Below are 27103 nucleotides of genomic sequence, written 5' to 3'. Positions count from 1 at the left end.
TATTTATGGTGGCCAAAGGGAGATTTGACAAAACCCTTATGTGAATATAGGATGCTTGTACACGTTTTTGGTGCGACCAGTTCCCCTGCATGTGCAAATTATGCTTTAAAGAAAGTAGCATTAGATAATCAAAATGATTATAATCCGTTTGTCATTGATAATATACTTAATGATTTTTATGTAGATGATTTTCTAAAGTCAGTTAGTGATGAAATTATAGGTATTTCACTTATTCGTGATGTTTGTGAACTCTTATCTAAAGGTGGTTTTAGATTAACTAAATGGATAAGTAATAGTCGTAAATTGTTAAATTGTATTCCTGAGCAAGATCGTATTGAAGAAGTGAGAGATTTAGATTTATGTAATGATTTACCTGTTAAAAGAGCATTAGGTGTGCAGTGGTGTGTGGAAAGTGATATAATTGAATTTAAGGTTGAAATTTTAAGTTCATTAGCAACTAGACGTAATATTTTGTCTGTAATGAGTTCTATTTTCGATCCTTTTGGTATTGCCTCCCCATTTATTTTAAAGGCTAAAATTATATTGCAAAACTTATGTCGTGCAAAATTAACATGGGATGAACCCATTCCTTCTGAATGGAATATTAAGTGGTGTGAATGGCTTAGTCAATTAAGTAATTTAGAACAATTAAGAATACAAAGGTGTCTTAAGCCTTATAATTTTGGCAACATTGTAAATACTCAATTACACCATTTTGCTGATGCAAGTCAGGACGGTTATGGTACAGTGACATATATACGATTCTTAAATGACAGTGGTAGTGTGCATACCGCTTTTGTGTTAGCTAGATCGCGTGTGGCACCCTTAAAGCCCCACACTATTGTGAAGTTAGAGCTTTCTGCAGCAACTTCTCTTGTAAGAATAAATACTATGTTGAATCGTGAATTCTCAATTCCAATAGACCGTGAAATATTTTGGACTGACAGTCAAACAGTGCTGAAATATGTAAACAATAATACGTCGCGATATCCAGTATTTGTGAGTAACAGAATCGCTGTTATACGTGATGGATCCAATGTTAGTGATTGGAGATACGTTCCGTCTAAAATGAACCCTGCAGATTATTGTTCAAGAGGACTTGGTGCAACTGAACTCTCAAGTAAAAGGTGGCTTGAAGCACCAGAGTTTCTACATAATCCTGAAACAGAGTGGCCTGAAAATTACAATGTAAATAATGAGACTTGTGACAATGAAATCAAGGTGAACAGTGTGAAATGTGAAAATGACTGTGTGACTCAGTTATTTCAGAAGTACTCTGATTGGGTTAAACTAAAACGTTGCGTGTCGTGGTGGATGCGCTTAAAGGCGATTCTTAAACTTAAAGCAAAGAAACAGTCAATACCCGATGATTTGTGTAAACATTCCTTATCTCATGAAGAAATTGTCAATTCAGAAAGTGTAATTTTAAGATATGTTCAAAACTCATGTAATTCAAAGGAAATAGATGTCCTTAAGAACGACAGCAGTGAGAAGTGTGTGACATCGAATAGTGATATTTCCAGTTTAGATCCCATATTAAAGGACAATCTTTTACGCGTCGGTGGTCGATTACGAAATAGTAATATTCCTTATAATGCTAAGCACCAAATAATATTACCCAAAAATTGTCATATTTCGTGGTTAATTGTGAAACATATTCACAAAGTTGTAGGACATCAAGGTATGAATCATACTGTATCAGAACTTAGACAAAAATTTTGGATAATAAAAGCTGGACTTCTAGTGAAAAACTTCATTAGAAATTGTGTGACATGTCGAAAATCTAATTCCCGTGTATGTGAACAGAAAATGGCAGACATTCCAGTGTCAAGACTTATTCCGGATGAGAAACCATTTAGTAGAGTGGGCATAGATTATTTTGGCCCGTTTTGTGTAAAAGTAGGTCGTTCGGTGAGGAAGAAATATGGTGTAATATTCACCTGTCTCGCTTCTCGTGCAATACATATAGAGGTGGCAGACACGTTGGACACTGATTCGTGTGTAAGTGCAATTCGCCGATTTATTGCTCGACGAGGTTATCCAGTTGAAATATTTTCTGATAATGGGACCAATCTTATCGCTGCAAACAAAGAATTGAAATCTTCATTACAACAGTTAGATCAAAATGTGTTAAATCATTTCTCTGCTAGATATAGTTTCAAATGGAACTTTAACCCTCCTGCCGCATCCCATTTTGGTGCCATATGGGAAAGACAAATTCGTACCATAAGAAAGATTTTACAAGCTATTTTATGTGATCAGTATTTAAAAACGTGTCAAAGTGAAGAACAATTGCGAACTTTCATGTGTGAAGTAGAGGCTATAATTAACAGTCGTCCACTTACCAAAACTTCAGACAATCCTAATGATTTAGATGTAATTACCCCAAATTCCATATTATTGTATGATAATAATGTATTACTTCCCATAGGTACTTTTAGTGAAAGAGATCTTTATGCTAAAAGACGGTGGCGACAGGTACAATACCTGTCAGACTTGTTCTGGAAACGTTGGACTAAAGAATATTTACCCTCCCTTCAGAAACGCCAAAAATGGTTAAAACCCCTTAAGAATATTGCAATAGGTGATATTGTCTTAGTTGTCGATAGTATGTCGCCAAGAGCTTCTTGGACTATGGGTAAAGTAGTTGAAACTTATCCAAATAAGCTTGGATTGGTAAGAAGTGTCAAATTGAAAACAGAGACTGGTTTTTTAGTAAGACCAATTGATAAGTTGTGTCTCTTGTTAGAACAAGAAAATTAGTGGTGTAATTGTAATCATTACTAGTATTAGTTATATTTATACATATACATACAAGTAAATGTCTTTGGTGAAAGGTGTAATGTGGATTTGGTGACTATAACTTACATGTAATTAGAATCAGAATTTGAATTATGCTATTAGTATTTTGTAGTTTATTTAAAGGTCAAGTGTGACAGACTTTAATATGATATATTAAAATAACTCAGTATTTGTGTGATGGTGATAAGATGTTATACATGTTCTTAAGTGTAAAATAATATCTAGTTATTATTATTATTAACTACAGTATTCATATTTAGTGTAACATTTTGTGTTAAAGGTATTAATATTTGAATTTAGTTTTAAGTTAATAATGATGATTCATTATTTGTTTATATTTGAACATATAAGTATTTGTATCTCATTATGTATAATTCGATAGGGGCCGGTTATCGTTATGTTCAAAATCGGTAAATGAGAGTCTTGATGTTCGAGTGTGTCTGAGTGGAAGCGCGTGTTGCTAGGTGATTGACTATTATAGGATGTGAAAGCAGACGCATGGTGACCGGTGAGCCAAGCCCTCGTGTGTGTGTGTAATGGGGGTTTTGATATCGTTTTTCACGATGAATTTGATGTTGACACTCAACTTTCCTTTATTATAACGGTGAATTGTGAACTCAATATATATTCTGTGTGAATGAATATGTATGGTGAATCTTTTATAAGGTGAATTTAGACCTTTTACTTGGTCATTTGTGTGATGTGATCAAACCGTGAACTGTACTTTTCTCTGAACATTTTCCTGTTTTGTATGACATTTATTTAGTTTATAATATACTATAGTTGGAAATAATATTGGTTTGTTATTGTTGATGTCGAATCACCAGTGATACAGCAAAACTACGCCCTTAACACGACCCACGGCTCACCAGTACTATAATGACGTTTTCTTTTTTTATTCCATTTCCTCTTGAGGATGGTCGGGCTCGAATAATAGAAAAGGTGCGTTGTCTCACGTTGATTTACATATCTATGTGCCGCAAATCCGTTTAAATATATACGAACAATGTCAGCACGCACAAAACAGACAAGCAGACGAAATATCTGGCACTTGCCGGGTGTAAATAAAATCATATGACATAAACAATTAGCCCTGTGGTGTGGATTGGACGACATCGTACTGTTCTGTATGAGTGAACTCACGCGGTGGATTTGTTTATTAAACGTTACAAAACATAATATCATATTAATAATATCCCTATATCCGTCTCTTTGGTCAGGTTTTCAGCCAAACGACCATGCCTGAACAAGACAGAGCGCTAAACATACACCAATTCTGTATTATTAATATATAGACCAGCGAGCATATGGAACCAATTACATCACTTACGGTTTTGATAGAAAATAATTTCTCGCTGTGCGTATTCTGCAAGGGCGATTCTTTCTGAATATATACTCTTCAAAAAAAGTAAGGTATATTGAAATGCAAATACCTATGCAGGTTGTGATATGATAAATAGTCATGGACACCTGACATGCTTTGAGAGTATGTTCACAGATGATCGAAGAACTTATCGCCCCAGCAGAACCACTGTGCTGCACATGCGACACACAATAGCGCCATACCCGTGGGAGGGGTTCATTGTCAAATTTGACACTTCAAGGAAGGGTTGATAAAAACTGCCGCGTGCTGGTTTATCTATTCATGTTAGCATTCCTATCGGGTCTTGCATAAGGTTTACTGTTAAGCGTATCTTTGCTTTAATGTATTACGTTTATTTTCATCGGGAGACGTGTTCGTCGACGTCAACGTCAACCCACAACACTGCAAGAATTGGCCGTGGCACTGCCAGGGGAGTGGGTCAGATTGCCCCAAAACGTGATTGAACGATTGATTAGGAGCATGCCACGACGAATTGCTGAATGTCTGAGGATTGGTGGAGCAATTACTCATTATTAAGACGGAAATCAAAAACGTCCATTTTCACTTTTGACGGTGTATCTCTTTGCGAGTGAAATGGGGCCGTCAGATAAGCCGCCCATATGAACTGTTTATGTTCATGTGTTGCCAATTGGCCCGTTATTAACATACACTGGTTACCTCTAATAAAAACAGCAGTGCATTTCCGCAGTTTTGTATTGTTTCTGAATATCCCCTACTTTCTTTGAAGAGTATATATTTAAAATCCATTGAAACCTTGTTGACCTTCCCCTTTAACTTTCCGATAATTGCAGTCTTTTCAACCACAAAGACCCCAACATGTCATAATCTGATGACAGTTCGGAAGGGGATTGACCATTTACAGGCCGTGATGTCATTTTCCTATGCGATTCGTGATTTCCCGGTGCCTGGTCTCCACCACCAACCCATCTATCCTCTGTTCCACTTACTTGATAACTACTAGTAATTAAACATGTTGTACAGGTGGTATCTGTCGAAAAAACAGCTAGAGAGACAGAAATGGGGTTTAACGTCCACTCGACACAAACTAAGTCATTTCGGGAATAACATATGGTTCAATTTGATTTCAATAATTCGCTTGCGCGTAGGGGTCTTTAGCAGTGGGAGGAAACCGGAGGACCCGGAGAAAACCCACGAGGTTGGACAGCGACCCTACTCCTTGTCACGTACAACGGGGGGTTTCGAGAAAAAAAACAACAAATAACTCTGTAGAAGTGTTGGCCCAGTGGTGTCCGAGTCCTGCTTTCGCCGGAGACGTTCATCGGGGTGGTCCGGCGTATCTGTCGACAAACTGCAACGGACTCACTGCATATCGTAGAAGTCTTGATTATCCATTTTTACGGTAAATCATTAACCGTCGTTGAACCGCAGATCGGTTTTAAATCTGTTGAAAATCTAGACTGTACGATGGCATCGAGAGTTGATTATGGTCTTGATAAGTTAATTAATGTCTAATTAATGATTTATATAACGTTTAAGGCCTAAAGAAAGAACTGCAACAGGCAGGTTTAGCTCTTGCATAATGCCTGTTTATTCCACAGAAACATTCGAATTCCTTTCATTAGGTATCTTTATCAGTCTACAGAAAGATTCGAATTCCTTTCATGAAATATATTTATCAATCTACAGAAAGATCCGAATTCCTTTCACGAAATGTATTTATTTATTTAAAGGGACTATCCCGATTTCAAAAGGGTCTCAAAAATAAAAGTCGGAGTACGTATGCAATTTAAGCGCCAAAATATAGAGGAATGGTGTATTTACCTTCTCTCAAAATTTCAGCTCAAAATATTGAGACTTTCGGACGTGAACGCCAAAACTGCTTATCCGGACACGTAACCCTTTTAAGATTTCGGGTCAGTTTTTTCGTTGGGTAACCTGATAATCGATTCCCGTTCCTTGAGAGGTCTATATTGTGAATGACCCATGTGCTCTACTTGATAACGAAAAGTAAATTTCACCTACACATTATTATTATAATATAAAAGTCTGGGACACCGGTCTCCATTTCCAGGTGAAGATTGACGGGTTTAAGTTGTTTGAAAACGTATCACAAATATTGAGTTAGTGGCTCGATCCTTAGCTAAAGGAATTTAAGGGTTTTTAATACAAAATTAAGCAGTTTTATTCTCCAAAAAATATCGGGATTAGCCCTTTAAAGAAAGATTCGAATATCATTTTCATGTTTAATTACATCTACACAAGTGGATTATATGAAATATCAAGACCAAAATTAATCAATGTCTAGTCTCCAATTCAAATTATAACAGATCTATTTGGTTTATTTAACTTTATTAAACTACAGACAGTTTCCATTTGTCCTCTATTGCATTATATGAGACATTTAGATCATCTTTTTAAATGAAAATTAATCCATGTCTAGTCTTCATTCAGACTTGACACGTAAACAACAAAACAATAAATACCCGGTTTGATTTTTTTTAAAATCCATAAAATGCTCGAGTTATTTGCATGTCTTCTCTATTTAACAAATTGAACATGTGGATTATATGTTATATATTTTTTTTACTCGTTTTTTACTCTCAAGTATTCTTTGATACTTAGCGAGAGTGAGTGAGAGAGAGAGAGAGAGAGAGAGAGAGGGGGGGGGAGGTAACGTCCACTTCACACAAACTAGGTCATTGATGATACAGCGCGCACGTGCTATATATTAGGCCATCCACCCCCACCCCCCTTGACACTTAGCAGGGGTTTGGGTGGCGCGTTGTATCATAAGGTCTTTCATTGAGTCAAGTCGTGGCGTGGTTTCGATTTCCCGCTTCTACGTAAAAAAGGAGTAGGGCCGACTGACCATCCTCGTGGGTTTTCTCCCGGTCCTCCGATTTCCTCCCATTGCTAAAGATCCCTACGCTCAAGCGAATTATTGAAATTATTGCGTCCACTCGACACAAACTATACATTTGGGGACTAACATTTGGTTTAATTTTATTTCAATAATTCGCTTGCGTAGGGGTCTTTAGCAGTGGGAGGAAAACCAGGAGGACCTCGGTTGTACGTGAAAAGGAATAGGGTCGCCTGTAAAACCTCGTGGGTTTTCTCCGGGTCCCCCGGTTTCCACTGCTAAAAAAACACTACGCGCAAGCGAATAATAGAAATAAAATTGAACCATGTGTTGGTCCCGAGGTGACCTAGTTTGTGTCGAGTGGACGTTAAACCCCATTTCTCTCCCTCTCTCTCCCTTCACAAATGAAAATTAATCTATGTCTAGTCTTCTTTCCGATTTTGGCTAAGTGGGTAAGACGCTGGCTCGCTAGCCTGGAGGTCGGGTGTTCGATCCCTGCTTTGGCCGAGAAAGTTCATCCAGATTTTCCGGCGTGGTTTCCCCTTGTGAGTGATGCAGGACGGGGGGGGGGGGGGCTGACAAGGACAGCTGTCTAGTCCTTCGGATGAGACGAAAAAACGAGGCCCCATGTATAGATTGGAATGCACGTAAAAGATCCCCTGGCAGTTGGAATTCTATATAAGAGTAGGTGATAGTGCCGCTGCCCGGGCAAATTTTCCTCATAGCACACTGTATGGCCTATGCCCGTCTTCATTAGCCAAGTTCTGAGCAAAACAGTAGTACTTTAAACCCCATTTCATTTCATTTTCTTTCCTACTTAACAAATACTGTCATAAGAGAAAAAAAAAAGTCTGTTTAACCTGGTGAACCTATTATGGAGGATTAGCCCACTTTAAATCTATTCCCACGGATAAATATAAAGTTTTAATCGAACTATGTATTAATCATAATATGAATAACATTAACAAAGAACAACCCCAAGTCAAGAACCAACTTAATAAATGGATTTTCAATGTTTAATACTTTAAACCCTTTCTTCAGCTCAACTTCAATAAGACGAATTTTTATCCGTTCACAGCTTCAACCCTGTGATTAACTTTCAATGAAGTCGAGTACGTTTTATACGAAACTATTTTCCTTCTAAATCTATTTCTCGTGTCGATCTTTTCTCCCCCATTCATAGAAAACTACTTGAAATTGTCTTCTTATTGCGTGCTTTCTATTTTTTTATTCAACCATATTTTCTATTTACTCTGTCAAAGAAATCTTATTCACATTATTAACGTATATGTGTATTTACACTTCTTTCATAATTTTTTTAAATTTTTTTACCTGAGAAACAAATAAAAAAAAAGAAAAAAAAGAAAAGGTTTTTCTAGTATTTAGTCGCCTTTGTGTTTATTTACAATCCATTTCTGTAAATAAAAGAAAAATAAAAAAATTATTTATTATTTCCTTTTCAAATTTTTCTTTTACATATTCTTAGTTTTATTTTTAAAGGAACCACCCTCAAAGCTTTCAAAATTAACTTTAAGTTCTTATTTCAATTCTATATTTGCACGGTGATTATGTTTTTGAGTTGCTTGTAATAAACCTAACAATGCTATTTATTTAAATAGAACGTGAGAATTAACGTCTCCTATTCACCATAAAAAAATCTAATAACATAAATTTAATTGAATTAAAGCAGGATGTATGGGAAATAAAACGTTCTATCAATTTTATATTGCTGTTTTCTATGGAAGACCAAATGGTTCAATATTAATGATTTGTGATTCTACTGTCCAGTTCAGACATTTTATATAGGACATAATATTGTAAGCTAATAGCACATACGGACAAGAGAGAGAGAGAGAGAGAGAGAGAGATGCGCTTCTTCTTAAAAGGTAGTAAACGTTAACTCGGCATAAATTAGGTCATTTCGGGACTAACATATGGTTGAATTTGATTTCAATAATTCGCTTGCGCGTAGTTTTCTTGAGCTGTGAGAGGAAATCAGAGACCTGGAGAAAAGTTTGTCACGTATAAGCGGGGAATTGAAACCACACATTTTCAGACCTTGTGATCTAACGCGCACGCGTGAAACTATTCGGTCACCCAGTCCTCCTAATACCGCACGTACATAGAGATAGCAATATATAAAAATATATATGTCCGACCAAATAATGTAAGTAATAAATTATGAGAAATGTTTATAAAACGAAAGACAAATCGAGATAATGTAACAAAATGGATTCTTGACAAACACTTGACTTCATTATTTAAAAAGGGACATCAGTGTCTTCAGACACGCTTTAAAATAGTATTAATCTTCAACAGACACTAATAAAAGATGCTTTGTCCTTAAATGGTTACTTAAAGCAATTTGTGTAGTTTCCTAGACAAAGAGAAATAGTTTTTGACATTGTTGTTTTTAATGTGTAATAAATGAGCCGTAAAACGCGATCTCGAGTTCATATTATATCATGCTATGCACAAAAGAGACTTTATTAAAGTAGTTAATGTGGCTATCGAAAACCTGAGTCAAACATCCATGAGATAATCCGAAACAGTTGAGAAACAGAATCCCAGTCTCGGCTTCCAGAGAGAAGTTTACCGTTCGTTTCTCTCTGGGGAATCACGCCGACCATTAATCAGTCTGAATTCGGTGCCTAAGCTCCTCGCTCAGTGGCCGGTTATTAGCTGGATTTCTCGACAATTAGCCATTGGTTCGTCGCATGAATTACATATTAATGACCCTTGGAACATTTTCTACATCTTGATATCAAAAGTTCATTCGAAAACAGCCGATTTGCTGATTTACCGGGGACTATTTTTAGCGCGCAATGTGACAATCTTAACCCCTCAGAGAGACGTTTACCGTTCGTTTCTGTTTGGGGAAATCAGCAAATCGGCTTTTTTCGACTGAAATTTGAAGGCAAGATGTGGAAAATATTCTAAGGATCATTAATATGTAACTCACGCCACGAACCGATGCATAATTGTCGAGAAATCGGCAGCTTAGGAACCGAATTCAGACTGACTAATGGCCGGCGTGAGCCGAGATTGACAGAATCCGACTAGAACTAGTCACACTCACACATATGGTTTAGTATTTTGGTAAAATTTATATGTTCGTAAAATGTGTTACGAAATACGACTACAAGAAAAGATACCGGGGTGCATAAAACACATTTTTGTTGGTCTCCGGATAAAATGTTTTATGCTAAAGGAGCTAAATTGCTATTCTTTGGCTAAATTGCTAGAAATGGACACAAATGGGTCGCAACGCATATAATAATGTATAATGAATATATATAAACTGATTTACACTCAATCGTTTCTGCTTTTAACGTAATGTCTATTCAGTTATGTTCGGCGAAATACGCGAATAGTATGAATTAAATGACAGTCTTTGGTGTCTAGTTATTCCAGTCTACGATTATTCCAGTACACGATGCGTGTACCAATTTTAATTTTTTTTATTGTATTTTAAAAATAGGATATCAGAAGCCAAACTTTTCACGGTAAAATCAGAACATCAGTGTTGATTTAAGTTGACCAATAAGTCGTGTTTGCAATGTCGAAGACTGTGGATGCTATTGAGTTAAAGACTTAGCCCCTTTAAAGTGTTACACAACTGCTGTCATTGCATCTCATGAAGCAGAATTGATCGTATTACAGCGTTGCTTTAATTGCATTTAGAAGATTCAGAAGAGGAAATGTTCATGGTTATAATTAATCATCGTCACCATCGGCATCGTCATCAGCATGGTTATAATTGGTGTAAAAATAAGTCTTTGTTCGTCGGTGATTTGAGACTAAAGCGTTATTGTCCCTTTCAAAGGATCCCCACTATTAAAACTGTTCATTCTTCATGTGGGCTTTATACACCGATAATGAAAGGGAAATAACTCCATTTATGTTTACAAACACTATTCAACATATTTGAATGAATTTGAGGAACAGGCGTAGCCCTCCTCTTCTTTGCCTAAATTGTAACATAATCTTTTCGTGATAAATCTTATTATAACTTGAATTACAAATCAGATGGGAAAATGTTGTGTTTTAAAATTTATTACAAATTGTATGCTATATTGGAATATGGTGATGTTGTAATATATGGTATTATTTGTATTATATGGTGATTTTTGTAATATCAAGGGATATTTTGTAATATATGGCAATATTTTGTAATATCATGGTGTTATTTTGTAGTATATGGTGATATTTTGTATATGGTGATATATGGTGATATTTTGTAATATGTGGTCTTATTTTGTTATACATATGGTTATATTTTGTAATATATGGTAATATTTTGTGATTTTTGTAATTAATATGGTGATTTTTGTAATACATATGGTGATTTTTGTAAAACATATGGGGATATTGGTAATATATTTGTAATAGATACATGTATGGTTATGTTATGGATTATTTGTAATATCTTGTAATATATATTGTAATATTGTGTAATACATATGGTGGCATTTGTAATATATGGTGATATTTGTAATATACTCTTCACAAAAGTAGGGGATATTCAGAAACAATACAAGACTGCGGAAATGCACTGCTGTTTTTATTAGAGGTAACCAGTGTATGTTAATAATAGGCCAAGTGCCTACACATGAACATAAACACTTCATATGGGCGGCTTATCTGACGGCCCCATTTCACTCGCAAAGAGATACACTGTCAAAACTTTTGACTCAAAAGTGAAAATGGACGTTTCTGATTTTTGTCTTAATAATGAGTAATTGCTCCACGAATCCTCGGGCATTCAGCAATTCGTCGTGGCATGCTCCTAATCAACCGTCCAATCACGATTTGGGGCAATCTGACCCACTCCTCTTGCAGTGCCACGGCCAATTCTTGCAGTATTGTCGGTTGACATTGACGTCGACGAACACGTCTCCCGATCAAATTAAACGTAACACACTGAAGCAAAGATACGCTAAACAGTAAATCTTATACAAGAACTGATAGCAAAGCAAATATGGATAGATAAACCAGCACGCGGCAGTTTTTATCAACCCTTCATTGAACTGTCAAATTTGACGATGAACCCCTCCCACGGGTATGGCGCTATTGCGTGTCGCATGTGTAGCACAGTGGTTCTGCTGGGGCGATAAGTTCTTCATCTGTGAACATACTCTCAAAGTATGTCAAGTGTCCATGACTATCATATCACAACCTGCATAGGTATTTGCATTTGAATATCCCCTACTCTTTTTGAAGAGTATACATGTATACACATGTTCTGCAATATATTGTGTATGTTGTGTTATTATGTGCAATATTTTATAATACATATTGTGATATTATTTATACATTGTAAACTTAAAAGCGTATCATAAAATTCAAACTTCTTGTTCCAAACATTTCTATAGTTTCCGGCGTGTTTTCCCCTTGTCAGTGGTGCAGAAAGGGGGTAGGACAAGGAGAGCTGTCTTGTTGTTCGGATGGGACGAAACACCATGGTCCCTTGTACACATTTGCGTGCACATAAAAGATCCCTTGGTAGTTGGAATTCGATAAACATGTAGACTGTAGTGCCGCTGTCCGGGCAATATTTTCCTCATAGCACGCTGCATGGCGTATGCCCGTCTTCATTAGCTCAGTCGAAGCAGAACAGTAGGACGTTAAACCCCATTTCATTTTTTCTATAATATTGTTTTTTTTTTAATGTGAAATAAAAACCCACACAGACTTGACTATGAGACAGTCAAGAGATGGCATTGGGAAATATTATTCACATGGTATCTTATCCAATCTCCGTTATACATGTCTTCAAATTCTGGAAAGAGAGGTAGAGAGAGAGAGAGAGAACGAGAGAGAGAGAGAGAGAGAGAGATGGGGTTAAACGCGGGAGGAAACCGGAAGATCCGGAGAAAACCCAAGAGGACAGGCGATCCTACTCCTTGTCACGTACAAGCAGGGAATCGAAACCACGCCACGTGACTCAATGACAGACCTTATGACCCATACCACACGCATTAAACCATTCGCCCCACCACACCCCGTCTTTGGAAAGAAGTTTGAATTTTACATAAACGGAGCAGAGATAAACATGCATGCACTTACCTCCAAAATCATCTTTCATAAACCTGTCATTTATTCCATCTCTCCGCATCTCGTAGTTTGTTTCTTTTCCAGAATCAGTGCTTCGATCTCTACTTTTACCCAATGTTGATCTTCTCTGCCATCGACATCGACACCGCTTTGATCGAATTCTCAACCTATTAAATCTCAAGCTGTCCGAGTTAAGACGATCTATTGATGATTTTCCTCGACCTGAAGAAATTGTCTGTTTTCTTGATTCTTCTAGTTGGTTTCGTCTCTTGTTGACCCGATCATTGTTGTATCCATTGGTTCCGAAGTGACCCTTGGAATTTCCTGTTTCTTTGTCACCGATGACAGAATCGCTTATATTTAATTTTTCGAAATTAATCTCTGATATAAAAAGATTCTCCTGGTTTGGATTGAGCACACTGCTTGTTTGGCTGAAGCAATTTTCATGGCGGCCAATAAAAGGTTCATCCATATCATCGGCTAATGGAAGGATGTCTGAACGCCATCTTCTGAGTCCTAACTCACGATCTCCCTCTGTGCGGAAACGGGGATAGCGCGAGACCACAAGGCGTTGGTTCAGTTCAGGTTTTAGTGCTAAATGGGCGTTTGCAATAAATTCCAACCTTGGATCATTACGTTTAACGGGATTCGAACGCAAATCGGTGTGTCTAAGGTTACGGACACCACCCGGTTCACTTCCGGTAAAACTTTCTGAACACACATGATCGACAACATTAATTGTGGATCTGTTTCTTAAACTTTGGTCCGTATTATAAAAGCTACGGATATAGGTTTGTTCATTGATGCTGGGTTCGCAGATCGGAATGACACTACTGTCCGATGTATCATTCCTATGGTAACTTTTTACAAAACCACGATTCACGCCTAAGATATTAACATTGTCTTTCCTGACTTGACGTTCATCATTTCTTTCATCTACGTTCGAAGAATATTTTATCCATTCGCACGTGTTCGTAAATTTATCGTCTATACTTGAACAACTCCGAGTAACTCTTTTACCATTGCGCACGTGATCAATGATGTCACCAGAGCTCTTCGTCGAAATGTGTTCGGAGCTACGATTCTTACTGAAGTGCGATTCAAAACTTTCTTGGCTTGAATGAAGAGAACTACGTCCCGATTCCAGACTGAATTTACTGGATTTATAACGCGGAGTCCTCGGTGAACTAGACTCACTGGTGCTGCAGTGGTCATTCATACTCCCGACTAAAGATTCAACACTAGCTTGGCTCGATTCAAATATTTCACTACGATCTGTAATAAACAGCTGGTTCGTGTTACCATGGTACCGGTTGTTTTGGCAACCAGAACGTGGACTGGTGTTACCACTATTGGGATGTAAGCTCTCGTCACTTGAATTCAGTCCAGAATCGAAACTTTGTTGGCTTGCACAGAACAACTCATTGTCGTCTTCCAAAAAGCAAATGCAAATTCCAAGTGGTGGGACTTGATCACTCATATTCGCCGTTTTCTTAATTGATTTGTGACAATTGTTCGAAACGCACTTAGGTTTAATTTGTTTATTGTTATGTCGGAAGTATTTCTGATTGTGTCTCGAATCCAAGGAGTTGCTCCTGTCAACGCCATATCGATTCTTCACGTTGTAACGCCCTGGTTTCAATGTGTTCAGTTTATCGGTTTGTTTTGAATTCACCGTTCTAATAGCGTGTGTGTCTTTGATGTAAATGTGTCTCTCTACATAATCAGGACAATACACTCCTGAAAATATAAAGAATATACAAGCGATTTGATGCGGTTTTTAACCCTAGCCGTAACACCAACTCTAACGACACGGCAACATTCTGTTTGTTTGTTTTTTAAAATTCATTTCCGGTAAGTAAATGGGATACGGGAAATGAAATGAAATATGGTTTAACGGTCGGTATTGCTATACACTTACGAGGCTAATGACGACCAGCATACGTCATAAAGTGTGCTTTGAAGGAAATTTTGCCCAGGCATCGTCGGTTCGTACAATTATTCATCGAATAGGCCAACGTGTATACCAGACCTTGTTTTCCGTACCACCCGAATGACTACACGATGTTCCTTGCCAGCCCCCCCCACCCCCGTCCTACACCAATGTCGAGTGGAAATCACATTGAAAATTAAAGAGAAAATTTCTCGGCCAACACAGGGATCAAACTTGTGGTGAATGAGCTTGCTCCAGTGACATCCTGGATAAGCCTATATGTAACGCCCATAAACTATTTACCATACTAGGTAGCGGGGGGGGGGGAGGGTACCGCGTGCGTGCTAGATCTTAAGGTCCGTGGAGTGAAGTGGTTTCGATTCCCCGCTTGTATGTGACAAGGATTGGGGTCGCCTGTCCAACCGCGTGAATTTCTCCGGGTCACTCGTTTTCCTCCAACTGCTGAATTATTGAAATAAAATTAAACCTTATGTTAGTTCCGAAATGACCTAGTTTGTGTCGAGTGGACGTTAAACCCTATTTCTGTCTGCCTGCCCATACTATATAAATACTTTACCATGACATGAAATCCTTTCTTCTATCAATTGTTCTTCTTCAGCTGAATCAACGTATCTCTGAAATCCAGGAAGATGTTGACTGGGTTGTCCTAAATACCCTGCTTCTCTGGCATAGAGGCAACGTGGGACATCACCAATTGTAGATCTCCTGATAGTACGACGATCTGCCTGATGTTTATTTCGATTATGAGCGGAGAATGTTGAATCTTCTTTGATTTTAAGTAAATCCCATTCAGGTATTGGCAACATGAAGGCGATGCCATGATTATCATCTTCCTCATCTACAAAAAAAGCAATACCATTATCATAAATCGAAATACTAGTAGCTTATTATACCGTGACTAAATATTATCATACGAACATTAAATCGAATACCCTCCACTGTTAAGAGTTGGGGGGTTGGATGGCCGACTGGTTAGCGCGTGCGCGTTGTATCGTAAGGTCTATCATTGGTTCCTGGCATGGTTTCGATTCCCCGGTTGTACGTGACAATGAGTAGGGTCGCCTGTCCAACCTAGTGGGTTTTCTCCGTGTCCCCCGGTTACCTCTCACTGCTAAAGACCCCTACGCGCAAGCGAATTATTGAAATAAAATTGAACCATATGACCTAGTTTGTGTCAAGAGGACTTTACACCCCCACTCTCCCTCCCTCTCCCCCTCCCTCTCTCTCTCTCTCTCTCTCTCTCTGTCAAGAGTTATTTGACGTGCAAAGCAAGATCAACACGGGACCTCAGTTTTTCATTTCATGTATACATTGGCGTGCACGTAAAAGAACCCTTGAATGTTGAAAGTCGCCTAAGAGTAGGCAATAGCGCATGGCGTATGTCCGACTTCATTAGCTCAGTTCTTGCAGGAAAAGTAGGACGTTAAACCCAATTTCATTTATATATATATTTATAAATAATTTTATATTTACAAAGCGGTAGGATACGGAAGCTGTGTTTAATGGTGCGGAGGGGGGGGGGGGGCGTAATCAATATAGGTCTGTCATTGAGTCAACTAGCGTGGTTTCCATTCCCCGGTTGTACGCGACAAGGAGTAGGGACCCTGTACAACCTCGTGGGTTTTCTCTAGCTCCTTCGGTTTCCCCCCACTACTAAAGATCCCTACGCGTAAGCGAATTGTAGAGATAAATTTGAACTATATGTTAGTTCCGAAATCTGACGTTACTCTCTCTCTCTCTCTCTCTCTCTCTTTAATCGAGATAGAAATAAAACATTTACGTAACTTTTACAATAACTAGCCAAACTTATGATTAAGACACACACAAAAAAATACTTCAAAGGAAATGGTACACGGTTAGATTGCTATAAAACTAGGCGAGAAAGTTTACATGGAGGGAGAATAAATTCTTTGTATCATTAATTAATCTCCTCTTCCTCCCCCCTAGTTCTAGTACTTGTTTACAATCAGATTTCATCTCGTGTTTTAATCTTCAAGTAAAATGTAAACCGTGTTTAAATCAAACATGAGAGTTAGTTTAACATCCGATGACAAATGGGGAAATTTATTGATCCTTCTGCAGTTCAACAAAACCTGAAAAACGATACAAATAGGGTATAACCTGGGGTGAACCACGCTATAGTCAATGATTAACTTTCAAAGATCCTGCTATATTCAACCCCCAAATGAAACACGGTATATTCAATGATCAACATTCAAAGATCATTCTATATTCGACGCCCGACTGAACCACGGTATTGTCAATGATCAACTTTCAAAGATCCTGCCATGTTTGACCCCCAGTTGAACCACAATATAATAAATGATCAACAATATCAAAGATCAACTCTCAATGATCCGTCTATCGTCGACTGTGTGCGCGTTGGATCAGAAGATCTGTTATTGGTCAAGTGGTGTATGTTCGATTCGCTGCTTGTACGTGACAAGGATTAAACTCGTGGGTCACCCGGTTTCCTCGCATTGCTAAAGACCCCTATTCGCAAGCCAATTATTAAAATATAATGCTCGATAGAATGTTAACCGTAATGTTCGATAGAGTGTTCGATTTCAAGATTGGCGTAATGTTCGATATAATATTCTATGTAATTGCTGGTTGACTCGATGTAATGTTCGATGTAATATTTAACGTAATGTTCGATAATATATTATCCGATGTCGATTTAACTAATGTTCGATGTATCATATAAGATATAAATGTTCGATATAATGTTCAGTGCAATGTTCGATATAATGTTCAATATAATGTTCAGTGCAATGTTCGATATAATGTTCAGTGCAATGTTCGATACAAATAGTCGATGCAATGTTCGCTGCAACTCTCTATATAATATTCGATGTAACGTTCGCGAATCTGTATCGGGTGTATTTGAACACAGAATCTGCTCTGTATAAATTATGTTATAATAATAATATAATAATAGTAATTGTTTTTTAATTTATGATTTGGTTAAGGGGTTTACCAGGCATTCCCTTCTACTCCTGGCCAAGACAAAGACCGGGCTTGTTAGATGGCGCTTGTTGAAAGGTAAACGCAGGGTTTATCGAATGCTAAGATCATTCTAAAATCAACATATAGCAAACATCTTCATTCGTTGTCATTATTTCAAGTATGTTACTTCATCGATTTTTAAATCAATCGAGTTAAATTCGGATCAAATCGATCGAATTCCCATTTGCTCGACTGATACTTTATTTGACGACGGGTGCTAATTTTTCGATCGCCAGTATATGAGAAAACAAACCCCACAATTTTGACAGCAGTACATGTTTTAGAAGCGAAAGCCTTTCAAATTCTATTCATTTCGGAATGTGTATGCGTGTGTAGCGTACCACTCAACTTTAATGGCTTATTTCTCCGTGGATTGACAAATCTGTAAAACGTACAGTGTGGACCTGCCTTGAATCTCCTTATTTATAGTGGACAGGGGGTATTCAAAAGGTTCGCGCCATTCGAAGGCGTACAGTGTAAACCTGCCCTGAATCTCTATATTTTTATACGGGTCAGTGTAGTTACATTTCTACCATTTCACCAACCGCTCTTCAACATTCCAACTACTTCAACCAATAAAACTAACAGATTTACTGTCCACTTAGTCAACTTTACTAACATAGTTAGTTACTCTCTCGCAGGTGGGGTTGTATCATAAGGTCTGTCATTGAGTCAATGAAAAACGGCTTGAGAATTTATAAAATTGTAATGCGTGCTGTGCCTTTTTTGTTTTGCAATATTTCCAAGAGCTTTTATATATTTAATTCTAGAGATTCTCACAAAACGTGGACAGGCTCACATTGGCATATTCTGTTTCTCCGTTTCTTTTTTTAGGTTTTTTTTTATTTCCGACAGTCACCGAGACGAACGAATAAATCCACCAAGTATGTCAATGGCTTTAGCGTGATTTGAGATGTCGTGCAGCCATTTTAAACATTTTGAAATGATCAGCAACTCAAATCCTTCAGAGTTTGAAGTACTCAATAAACTGTCCATGGTTTCTCCCTACACGATCAAATCATTTTCAAACACGTTTCGAGGGTTCTATACATTACTCCCTTGCGTTTTGGGAAAGGAGATGAAAATATTCCTATCGTAAATTGATACCCGGAAATTATCTTATTAAATATCGCAATAATTTTTAATGTAATTCACATGGCGAGCTTCCCCACTGCTAAAGACCCATACACGCAAGCGAATTATTGAAATAAAAATTGAACTATATGTTAGTCCCGAAATGACCTAGTTTGTGTCGAGTGGACGTTACCCCCCCCCCCTCTCTCTCTCTCTCTCTCTGATTCCTAACCATAACCAGATTTGGCGGAAAACCCGAGAATAAAGTATATGTTAGTCTTAAAAACATACACGTTGTTAAGTATTGGCGGGAATTGTAACCACATATTTTCCCACCTGATTTTATTCAATGACTTTTTTGCTGGAATTTTAAGAAAATATTCTTAAAATTGTGTCAAATTTCTTTGGCCGACATCATGAACATCTGCTGTTCCAAATCTTCATCGACAGGAAATTTAGTGACAATCAAACAATTTTTTTGTTAAAAATGAGTCAACAATTTTATTGCCAAATTTCATATCAACTCAAACACTGGAAAATTTACCCCCAAATTATTACACTGCATCTAAACACTTAGCTAGCTCACTCTGTTCCTTCCAATGCAGAATTTCACGAATTTTTAAATTTCAAATAAAAAACCGCATAATTCGATATCTTAATTCAATTTACCCTGTGGCATTGTTTGATCATTCAGGGGAGAGAAGCAGGTAAATATTTATATTGTCAAATTTAGGATAAATTCAAGCCAAGGTGTTGGAATTGTAACAGCCCATTGATTAATTGGGTGTTTATTCAAAATAGACCATAAAATAGAAATGTAACGAAACAGGGTTTAACGTCCTTCTGTACTGCATCAACCGGGATAATGGAGACCGGCATACATGTATATCATTTTTTTTTATATATTGAGTGAACTGAAATGAAATGAAATGGGGTTTAATGTCCTACTATTCTGCTCCGAACTGGGCTAATGAAGAAGGGCACACGCCATACAGGGAAATTGTGCCCGGACAGCGACACTACGGCCTACTCTTGTATCGAATTCCAACTGTCAAGGGATCTTTTACGTGCACGTCAATGTGTACACGGGACCTCGGTCTTTCGTCTCATCCGAACAACTAGACAGCTGGCCTTGTTAGTATTTTGAATGAAGCTTGTTTTAATTAATAATACAGGCCCAAGACTGTGGTCGCTTACGGTTGGCCCCTGGATCTATGCACTTAAATTTATATTTGTTTGCATTGTTTGTGTAGTTTGTTTTGTCCGCGGGTTTGCGGGAATGGATGGCCGAATGGTTAGGCGTGCGCGTTGTATAATAAGGTCTGTCATTGAGTCAACTGACGAGGTATCGATTCCCCGGTTGTACGTGACAAGGAGTGGGGTGGCCTGTCCAGCCTCGTGCGTTTTCTCCGGGTCCATACGTTAGTCCTGAAAAATGACCTAACCCATCTCTCTCTCTTTCTCTCTCTCTCTCTCTCTCTCTCTCTCTACCAGGACTTCTTACAAGTACCACCCAACCCTGTTGATATCTTCGGGAATAAACTAAAACAGGCCAGGACATTTTATATTTATCGACAGTGGCACTACGGCCTTCTCTTATATCGAATTCAAACTGGTGCTTGGCTTTTTGTCCAATCCGACCGACTAGATAGCTGTCCTTGCCAGGTCCTCCATTCTGCACCATTGACAAGAGGGGTCCTCTCTGCAAAACCGCGAGGAAATTCCAAGCCAGTGGCTTACTCACTGAACCACGCAGCGCGATTGGTAGATATAACATTCCGTACAACAGACGATAAAATGAGACTCATTTATTCCACTCATTAAGGCGGGGTGGGGTGGGGGGGTAGGGGGGGGGGGGGTAATGTAAGTTCCATTCGTCTTTTAGAACGTGGAAACAATTATGTTTTTTAATATCCTAATTATTTTGATGGATTAGACATTTCACACACGTGAATATTGTTCAAATTATAATGGATTCGGCTGCCTTCTTGTACCAAGTGAAACTAGGCTGCCTTCTTATACTAAGTGAAACTAGGGATAGAACTTTAAACAACACGTCATCTTTCTTCCAGTAAGAGTTAGCATATTACTTACCTGCAGTATTTTTATGACTATTTGCGGCACCCATTCTGTTTATTACACGTGGCTGATTTAGTTATTACACACGGCTGTTGTAGTTATTATACTTGGCTGTTGTAGTTAATACACTCGGCTGTTGTAGTTAATACACTCGGCTGTTGTATTTGATACACGTCAAACTGTTACAGTTAATACACTGGACTATTTTCTAGTTATTACACTATAGTTACACTATACGTGGGTGTTCTAGTTATTACACGTCAAAGTGTTCTTAATTATTCCAAATGGATGTTTGGGTCAACAATCCTCGTTATTACACCTGAAAGTTCTACTTATTATATTGTCGCTGTTTTAGTTAACACACGTGGCTGTTCTGGTTATTATCTGTGTTTCTATGGTAACGTGTTGTTTTAAAACAAAATCAAAATGTTACTTTTTTAAGATTTATCCTTTGATATCCTTCTGTGAACCAATTTAATATTTTACAAATCCGTTGGTCAGCAATAAATATCCGTTTCTTTATAATGTTTCTCAATAGTTTTAACATCTGTCACATCGTCTTTACTCTGGTGTTAGATAAAAAGCAAACAACACAGCTTAGGAGGGGTGATGGTATGCTCTTGTTTCTTCTAGACTAAAAACGTTTCGGCAAAGTTACAAGTACTGCACACGATCTTCACTATTCGTTGCAATAGTCGTGGTGTGCTGTTGTTTCGTCTAAACTGAAAAGGTTTCGGCGAAGTTAGAAGTACTTGACACAATATCCACTATTCATATTATAGGGGTTTTTTTTCGTGTCAGAAGATCATTTCTGAAAAAAAAGAAGAATTAATTGATTTTAGTATGTAAGAAATGAAATGAAATGGGGTTTAACATCCTACAGTTCTGCTCCGAACTGGGCTAATGAAGACGGGCATACGCCATACAGTGTGCTGTAAAGGAAATTTTGCCCGGACAGCGGCACTGCGACCTACTCTTATATCGAATTCCAAATGTCAAGGGATCTTTTACGCGCACGCTAATGTGTACACGAGCCCTCGACTTTTTGTCCAATCCGAACGACTAGACAGCTGTCTTTGTCAGGCCCTCCGTCCTGCAACACTGACAAGGCGGAACCACGCCGGAAAATCTGGATGAACTTTCTCGGCCAATGCAGGGGTCAAACACCCGACCTCCAGGCTAGCGAACCAGCGTCTTACTTACTTAATGCTGCCGCACGGGCAAAATTTCCCAAAGAGTTAAAACTGCTTAAAGAGAAACTCCAATCGATTTAAGTCTATAACTCGGTACCGTCAAACGGGATTAATATTGTGATCTTAAAGTGCGTTTGGGATATATTTAGAAAGTATCGAGCAAAGATATTCTGTGGCTGTTTTAACATTTGCGGGCAATACACAAGAGTTTGAAATGGATTCTTTTGGACAGCAAAAAAGATTAGGATTAAATGTTGCTCTCTTTAACAAAACCATTGTTTTAAATACAAAAAAATATTCCATGCACACTTTTCTGTTTCTTGTGACAATATCAGATTATTTTAGCTTCGTGACCAATGGGCCAACGACTTGGTGGTTAAGACACGTCCATAGAATGACAACAAGGTCATTGATTGGTTTGCCTAGCTTTTATGTTATATTATGTCTACCATTGAGACTTTTTATGTTCCAGTTTTAGTTTTTTGTTCAGCTAGCTATAGAGTTTATATATTAGGTCTATGTCCACGGAATCCTGGCATAAACGCGTCACATGAATAACGTGGTTCCCCCTTGTCAGTGATGCAGGACAGAGGGCCTGACAAGGACAACTGTCTAGTCATTCGGATGATACGAAAACCCGAGGTCCCGTGTACACATTGGCGTGCACGTAAAAGATCCCTTGAAAGTTGGAATTCGATATAAGAGTAGCCGTAGTGCCGCTGTCCGGGCAAAATTTCCCTCATTGCACACTGTAAGGCGTATGCCCGTCTTCATTAGCCCAGTTCGGGGTAAAACAGTAGGAAGTTAAACCCCATTTCATTTCATTTCATTTCATTTCGTCACATGAATAATGCATCGTCACCGCGACTCTAACAATCTGATTAAAATACAGATCTATATTTCGTTTCGTTTTTTTATACTTCCGATTAAAACACAGATCCTATTTCGTTTCGTTTTTTATAGTTCAAAATTAGACAAGTAAAACGAAATTTTGAACTATAAAAACGAAACGAAATAGGATCTGTGTTTTAACCAGATTGCGGCTCTAACTGAATAAAACACCGTCATAATATCAAGGGAACCACGGTGGCTCTAACTGAATAATACATCGTCAAAATATCAAGCATGTCATTTCATATTATTAAGCAACTGCGACACGCGTACGGTACTGCAACTGCGTTGGTAAATTTCGGCAGGATGAATAACATTTTTGAAAGATTTAAAGAGGAATTATCATTTTCAAGAAGCAATTTTAAAATATTGGAAATATTACTGACGACGAAATTTCTTTCAAGGTACCCCCCCCCCCACTGCCCGCGTCCTGGTCCCCTCTCACACCCCTTTACAGAACCAAGGCGAAAAAGCTATTCAATAGAATGAATGATTTTTGTTGGTTCTTGGCCTCATGACAGCTCTGACCGTAAATTGTAATTTGCGTGATCCGTGCATTTTGATTGGTTATTAGATGAATCCTCGTCATCTTGTATTCAGCGTCGGTAGACTAATATAATAATAATAATTGCCTTATATAGCGCTACATTATGTCCAATCAGGGGCGAATTGGGCCATCGGGGGATCGGGCGATCGCCAGAAGGGCCGGTTGGACAAAAAACTGAAAAAAATAATTTTGTCCAATTCGTCTAAAAAAAACTTTTTCTGCTGAACATTATATGGGGGGGGGGGGGGTATTGGACCGGCCATGGAGCGATGATGATCATGTTGTATGTGGCCGGTGGCTTTAAGGGCATGCCATCACTGGAGTCTGGAATGGGCTGGTATAATAGACTTTCTGGGTCGGGTGTGCTGGGTGTGGGCCGGAATTCGGAATCCTGCATAATATGACGTTATGATGATTTCACAGGTTGATGGTTGTAAATTACTTGCAGGTCGGGGTTTTGGCCTAAATTAATCGATTTATGAGATATATTATTTGACAGAGATTATAATCAGATATGCCACTAAATCGCATATTTGGGGTTCATTTTTCAAAATTTTCCCGGCGGAAAGCCCTCGGACCCCCCGTCCGGGCTCCGCGGTCTGTAAACAGGGGCTGCTCCGACACGGGAGCCCGGGCCGGTTTCCGGCCCCCATCCGCCCCTGTGTCCAATGGTCATTTCTAAGCGCTGTTCAGCTTCAGCCACATTGTATATTATGTGGAAAGTATCTCTAGTGTATATTTATGATCACACCTTATTAAAAAGATAAGTTTTTAAAACAGATTTAAATTCTGTAAATGAGGGTAATTCCCGGATTCTTTTGGAAGATAATTCCAGAGAATTGCACCATTAACAGGGAAAGAATATTTTCCACGTAGCTTATTATTATATTTCGGTGCAGATAGTAATGTTTTATCATTCGAGGATCTGAGGTTGCGGCGTATCTGTACATCACTATACAGTGTAAACATCTGTTTCATATAGCTGGGAGCGGATATAGAGAAGAGACTTTTATATACAGTCGTTAGGATTTTATATTCAATTCGCAATCTAACTGGCAGCCAATGTAATTCCTTTAGTTTGTCACTGATGTGTTCACGTCTCGGTGTTTTAGTCATTAGTCTAGCAGCATTGTTTTGTGCAACTTGCAACCTATCCAGAGAGAATTTAGGTGCTCCAGCTAGAAGAGCATTTGCATAGTCAAGTTGGGAAATAACTAATCCAGACCCGTCACAAATAAGGGACGCAATAATTAATACATGACAGAAAATACTGATTAACCAGGGCTTTACATATTCCCAAGGCAATGGTTGACAGTTTATTAATAAACTAATAATATTCGTCACCATTGCTTCGAGAATACGGGGTTTTGATAAGATGGTTCATACCTTCGTTCGTCGTTGCTTAAATTAATTATGTCTTAATTTCACAATTTAGCATTGCACACGAAACGATATAGATAAAAACCACTACCACTAAAAAGATGCATTGTGTAAAAGCTAAATCTGCCTATTACAGGTCTTTCTTAAATTGGCTTCAAGTGTTAAATAATTATTTAGACATTTATTCACATGACAAGCCTATAATCAAGTCTCCGGGCCATCGGATGGCCGAGATAGAAATGGATTTGAAAATCCGCAAAATTTAACACGTTAACGATAGACTGGATAATCGAAGCTTAGTGTTTGTTGTCAAGTACCGTTCCTTATACGATATGAAACGATCTACGCTACATCTCGGCCCACAATAAAGTAGTTTGACTGAAATTTTCAACATATTCATTTTTCATTATCTATTTATGAACTATTATAGCAAGAACGACCAGCTCTTTATCACAATCTTACACTTGTGCGGACACGTCGCACGAAAAACATTGTCGACAATAAGGGGTAATCTAAGACCCCAGACATAAATTGGTTTTTGGATGCATAATTTTATTCAAATACGATCAAACTACAGCTTCATATAAAGACTGAATAATAATCAATCAAAGTAAAAAAATATTTGAGGTATTAACAGTGACGATATGAATTATAGGGTATTTTTGAAACCATACAAATCTACAAATAACTTAATTGTCATTTCCATGCAGAATCGTCTTTTTATGAGGTTGGTAGTGTACCTAGATTTGTTTTCAGATCTAGATTTCTAGAATGACCAACAAAATAACACCAGTAAGAAAGATTCCAAATACGAAGCTAGCACCGAACACAGAATAGATTAGACATTTGTAACTGCAGCAAAATGTTGAAAGGAAAGGGTGGGGGGTCCACAAGATCCCTAGTGTCCGATAATGTCATATTCGTAGTTTCTTTTCAAATGATGAATTTTGCCACTGCCTCACTTCCGTTCTATTTGCAGCATTATACTCGACATTAAAGTAGCTCGTCTCTAATTCAATATCATCCAAAGTCTTCGACATTGAAAACACGAATTCTTTGTCAATTTAAATCAACATTGAAGTGGTGATTTAACCGCGAAGAGATGGGCTTCTGATATCCGATATTTAAGACAAAATAAACATTTTACCATTGGTACACGAGTCGTGTACCATAATGCGTTTCAGCGCCATTTGTAACAAGGAACTCGAAGAACGAGACTATACATATTCCACAACTCATGTCAAACGTTGACGCCATATTCAGGAGAGCATGCGCAATAAATACTAACGGTGAAGACTTAAATAACCAGACGCTAGAGATTGTGCCATTCGACTAAGACTTCTGGGTGTATTTTGCCGAACACAACTGATATGAAATTAGAGTAAAAATGGAAACGATTGAATCTAAATCAGTTTATATACATTCATAATACATCATTATAAGCGTTGCGACAAATTTCTGTTAATTTCTACGTACCAAATATTGACGATTTAGCTCCTTTAAGTAGCTGACAATGTATAAAATTCTCGCTAGACAATTATGAACCACTTCCTCTCAAACGTTAAGGTTATGGTCGTGGGGTCCCGAAATACCCCTTGAACGCACACGGGTTAAGTTGACGAGGCGGTAAACCTCATTCCATTCAAAATAAATAATGTTTATCCTACCACTTGTTTGTCATCAAAAATATTCTACGTGTATTTACTATCAGATTTTATTTTGTTATCGTATAGCCAATATTCAATTTTTAAAAATCTATTATTTATTCCTTCCGTTTTCCTCGCTAAGATTTTTTTTCTATTTTTTTAAATTCTTAAAGGTTAAATCCATATATGGCTAGTTCTTCACCGGTTTACCCAGATTTAAAGAAAACTATTTCGTTAAATAATATCAAATATTCATTTTGTATAAT

General features: G+C 37.9%; 1 protein-coding gene across 1 annotated transcript in view; it reads right to left on the bottom strand.

The window, feature by feature from the left end:
* The window catches only part of LOC126820601 (F-box/LRR-repeat protein 7), a 165657-nt gene extending 144267 nt beyond the window's left edge, over positions 1-21390 (bottom strand). Inside the window, exons 1-3 of the mRNA XM_050548667.2 lie at positions 21196-21390; positions 15575-15856; positions 13077-14804 (exon numbers count right to left, since the gene is read on the bottom strand). Coding sequence (XP_050404624.2) covers positions 13077-14804; positions 15575-15856; positions 21196-21229 — 2044 coding nt within the window. The 5' untranslated portion in view covers positions 21230-21390. The remainder of the gene's footprint in view (positions 1-13076; positions 14805-15574; positions 15857-21195) is intronic.
* Between the last annotated feature and the right edge of the window lie 5713 nt (positions 21391-27103).

The sequence above is a fragment of the Patella vulgata genome, chromosome 5 (assembly GCF_932274485.2).
Source record: "Patella vulgata chromosome 5, xgPatVulg1.2, whole genome shotgun sequence".
NCBI classification, from domain to species: Eukaryota; Metazoa; Mollusca; class Gastropoda; family Patellidae; genus Patella; species Patella vulgata.
This window is presented reverse-complemented; position numbering and strand designations above follow the sequence as displayed.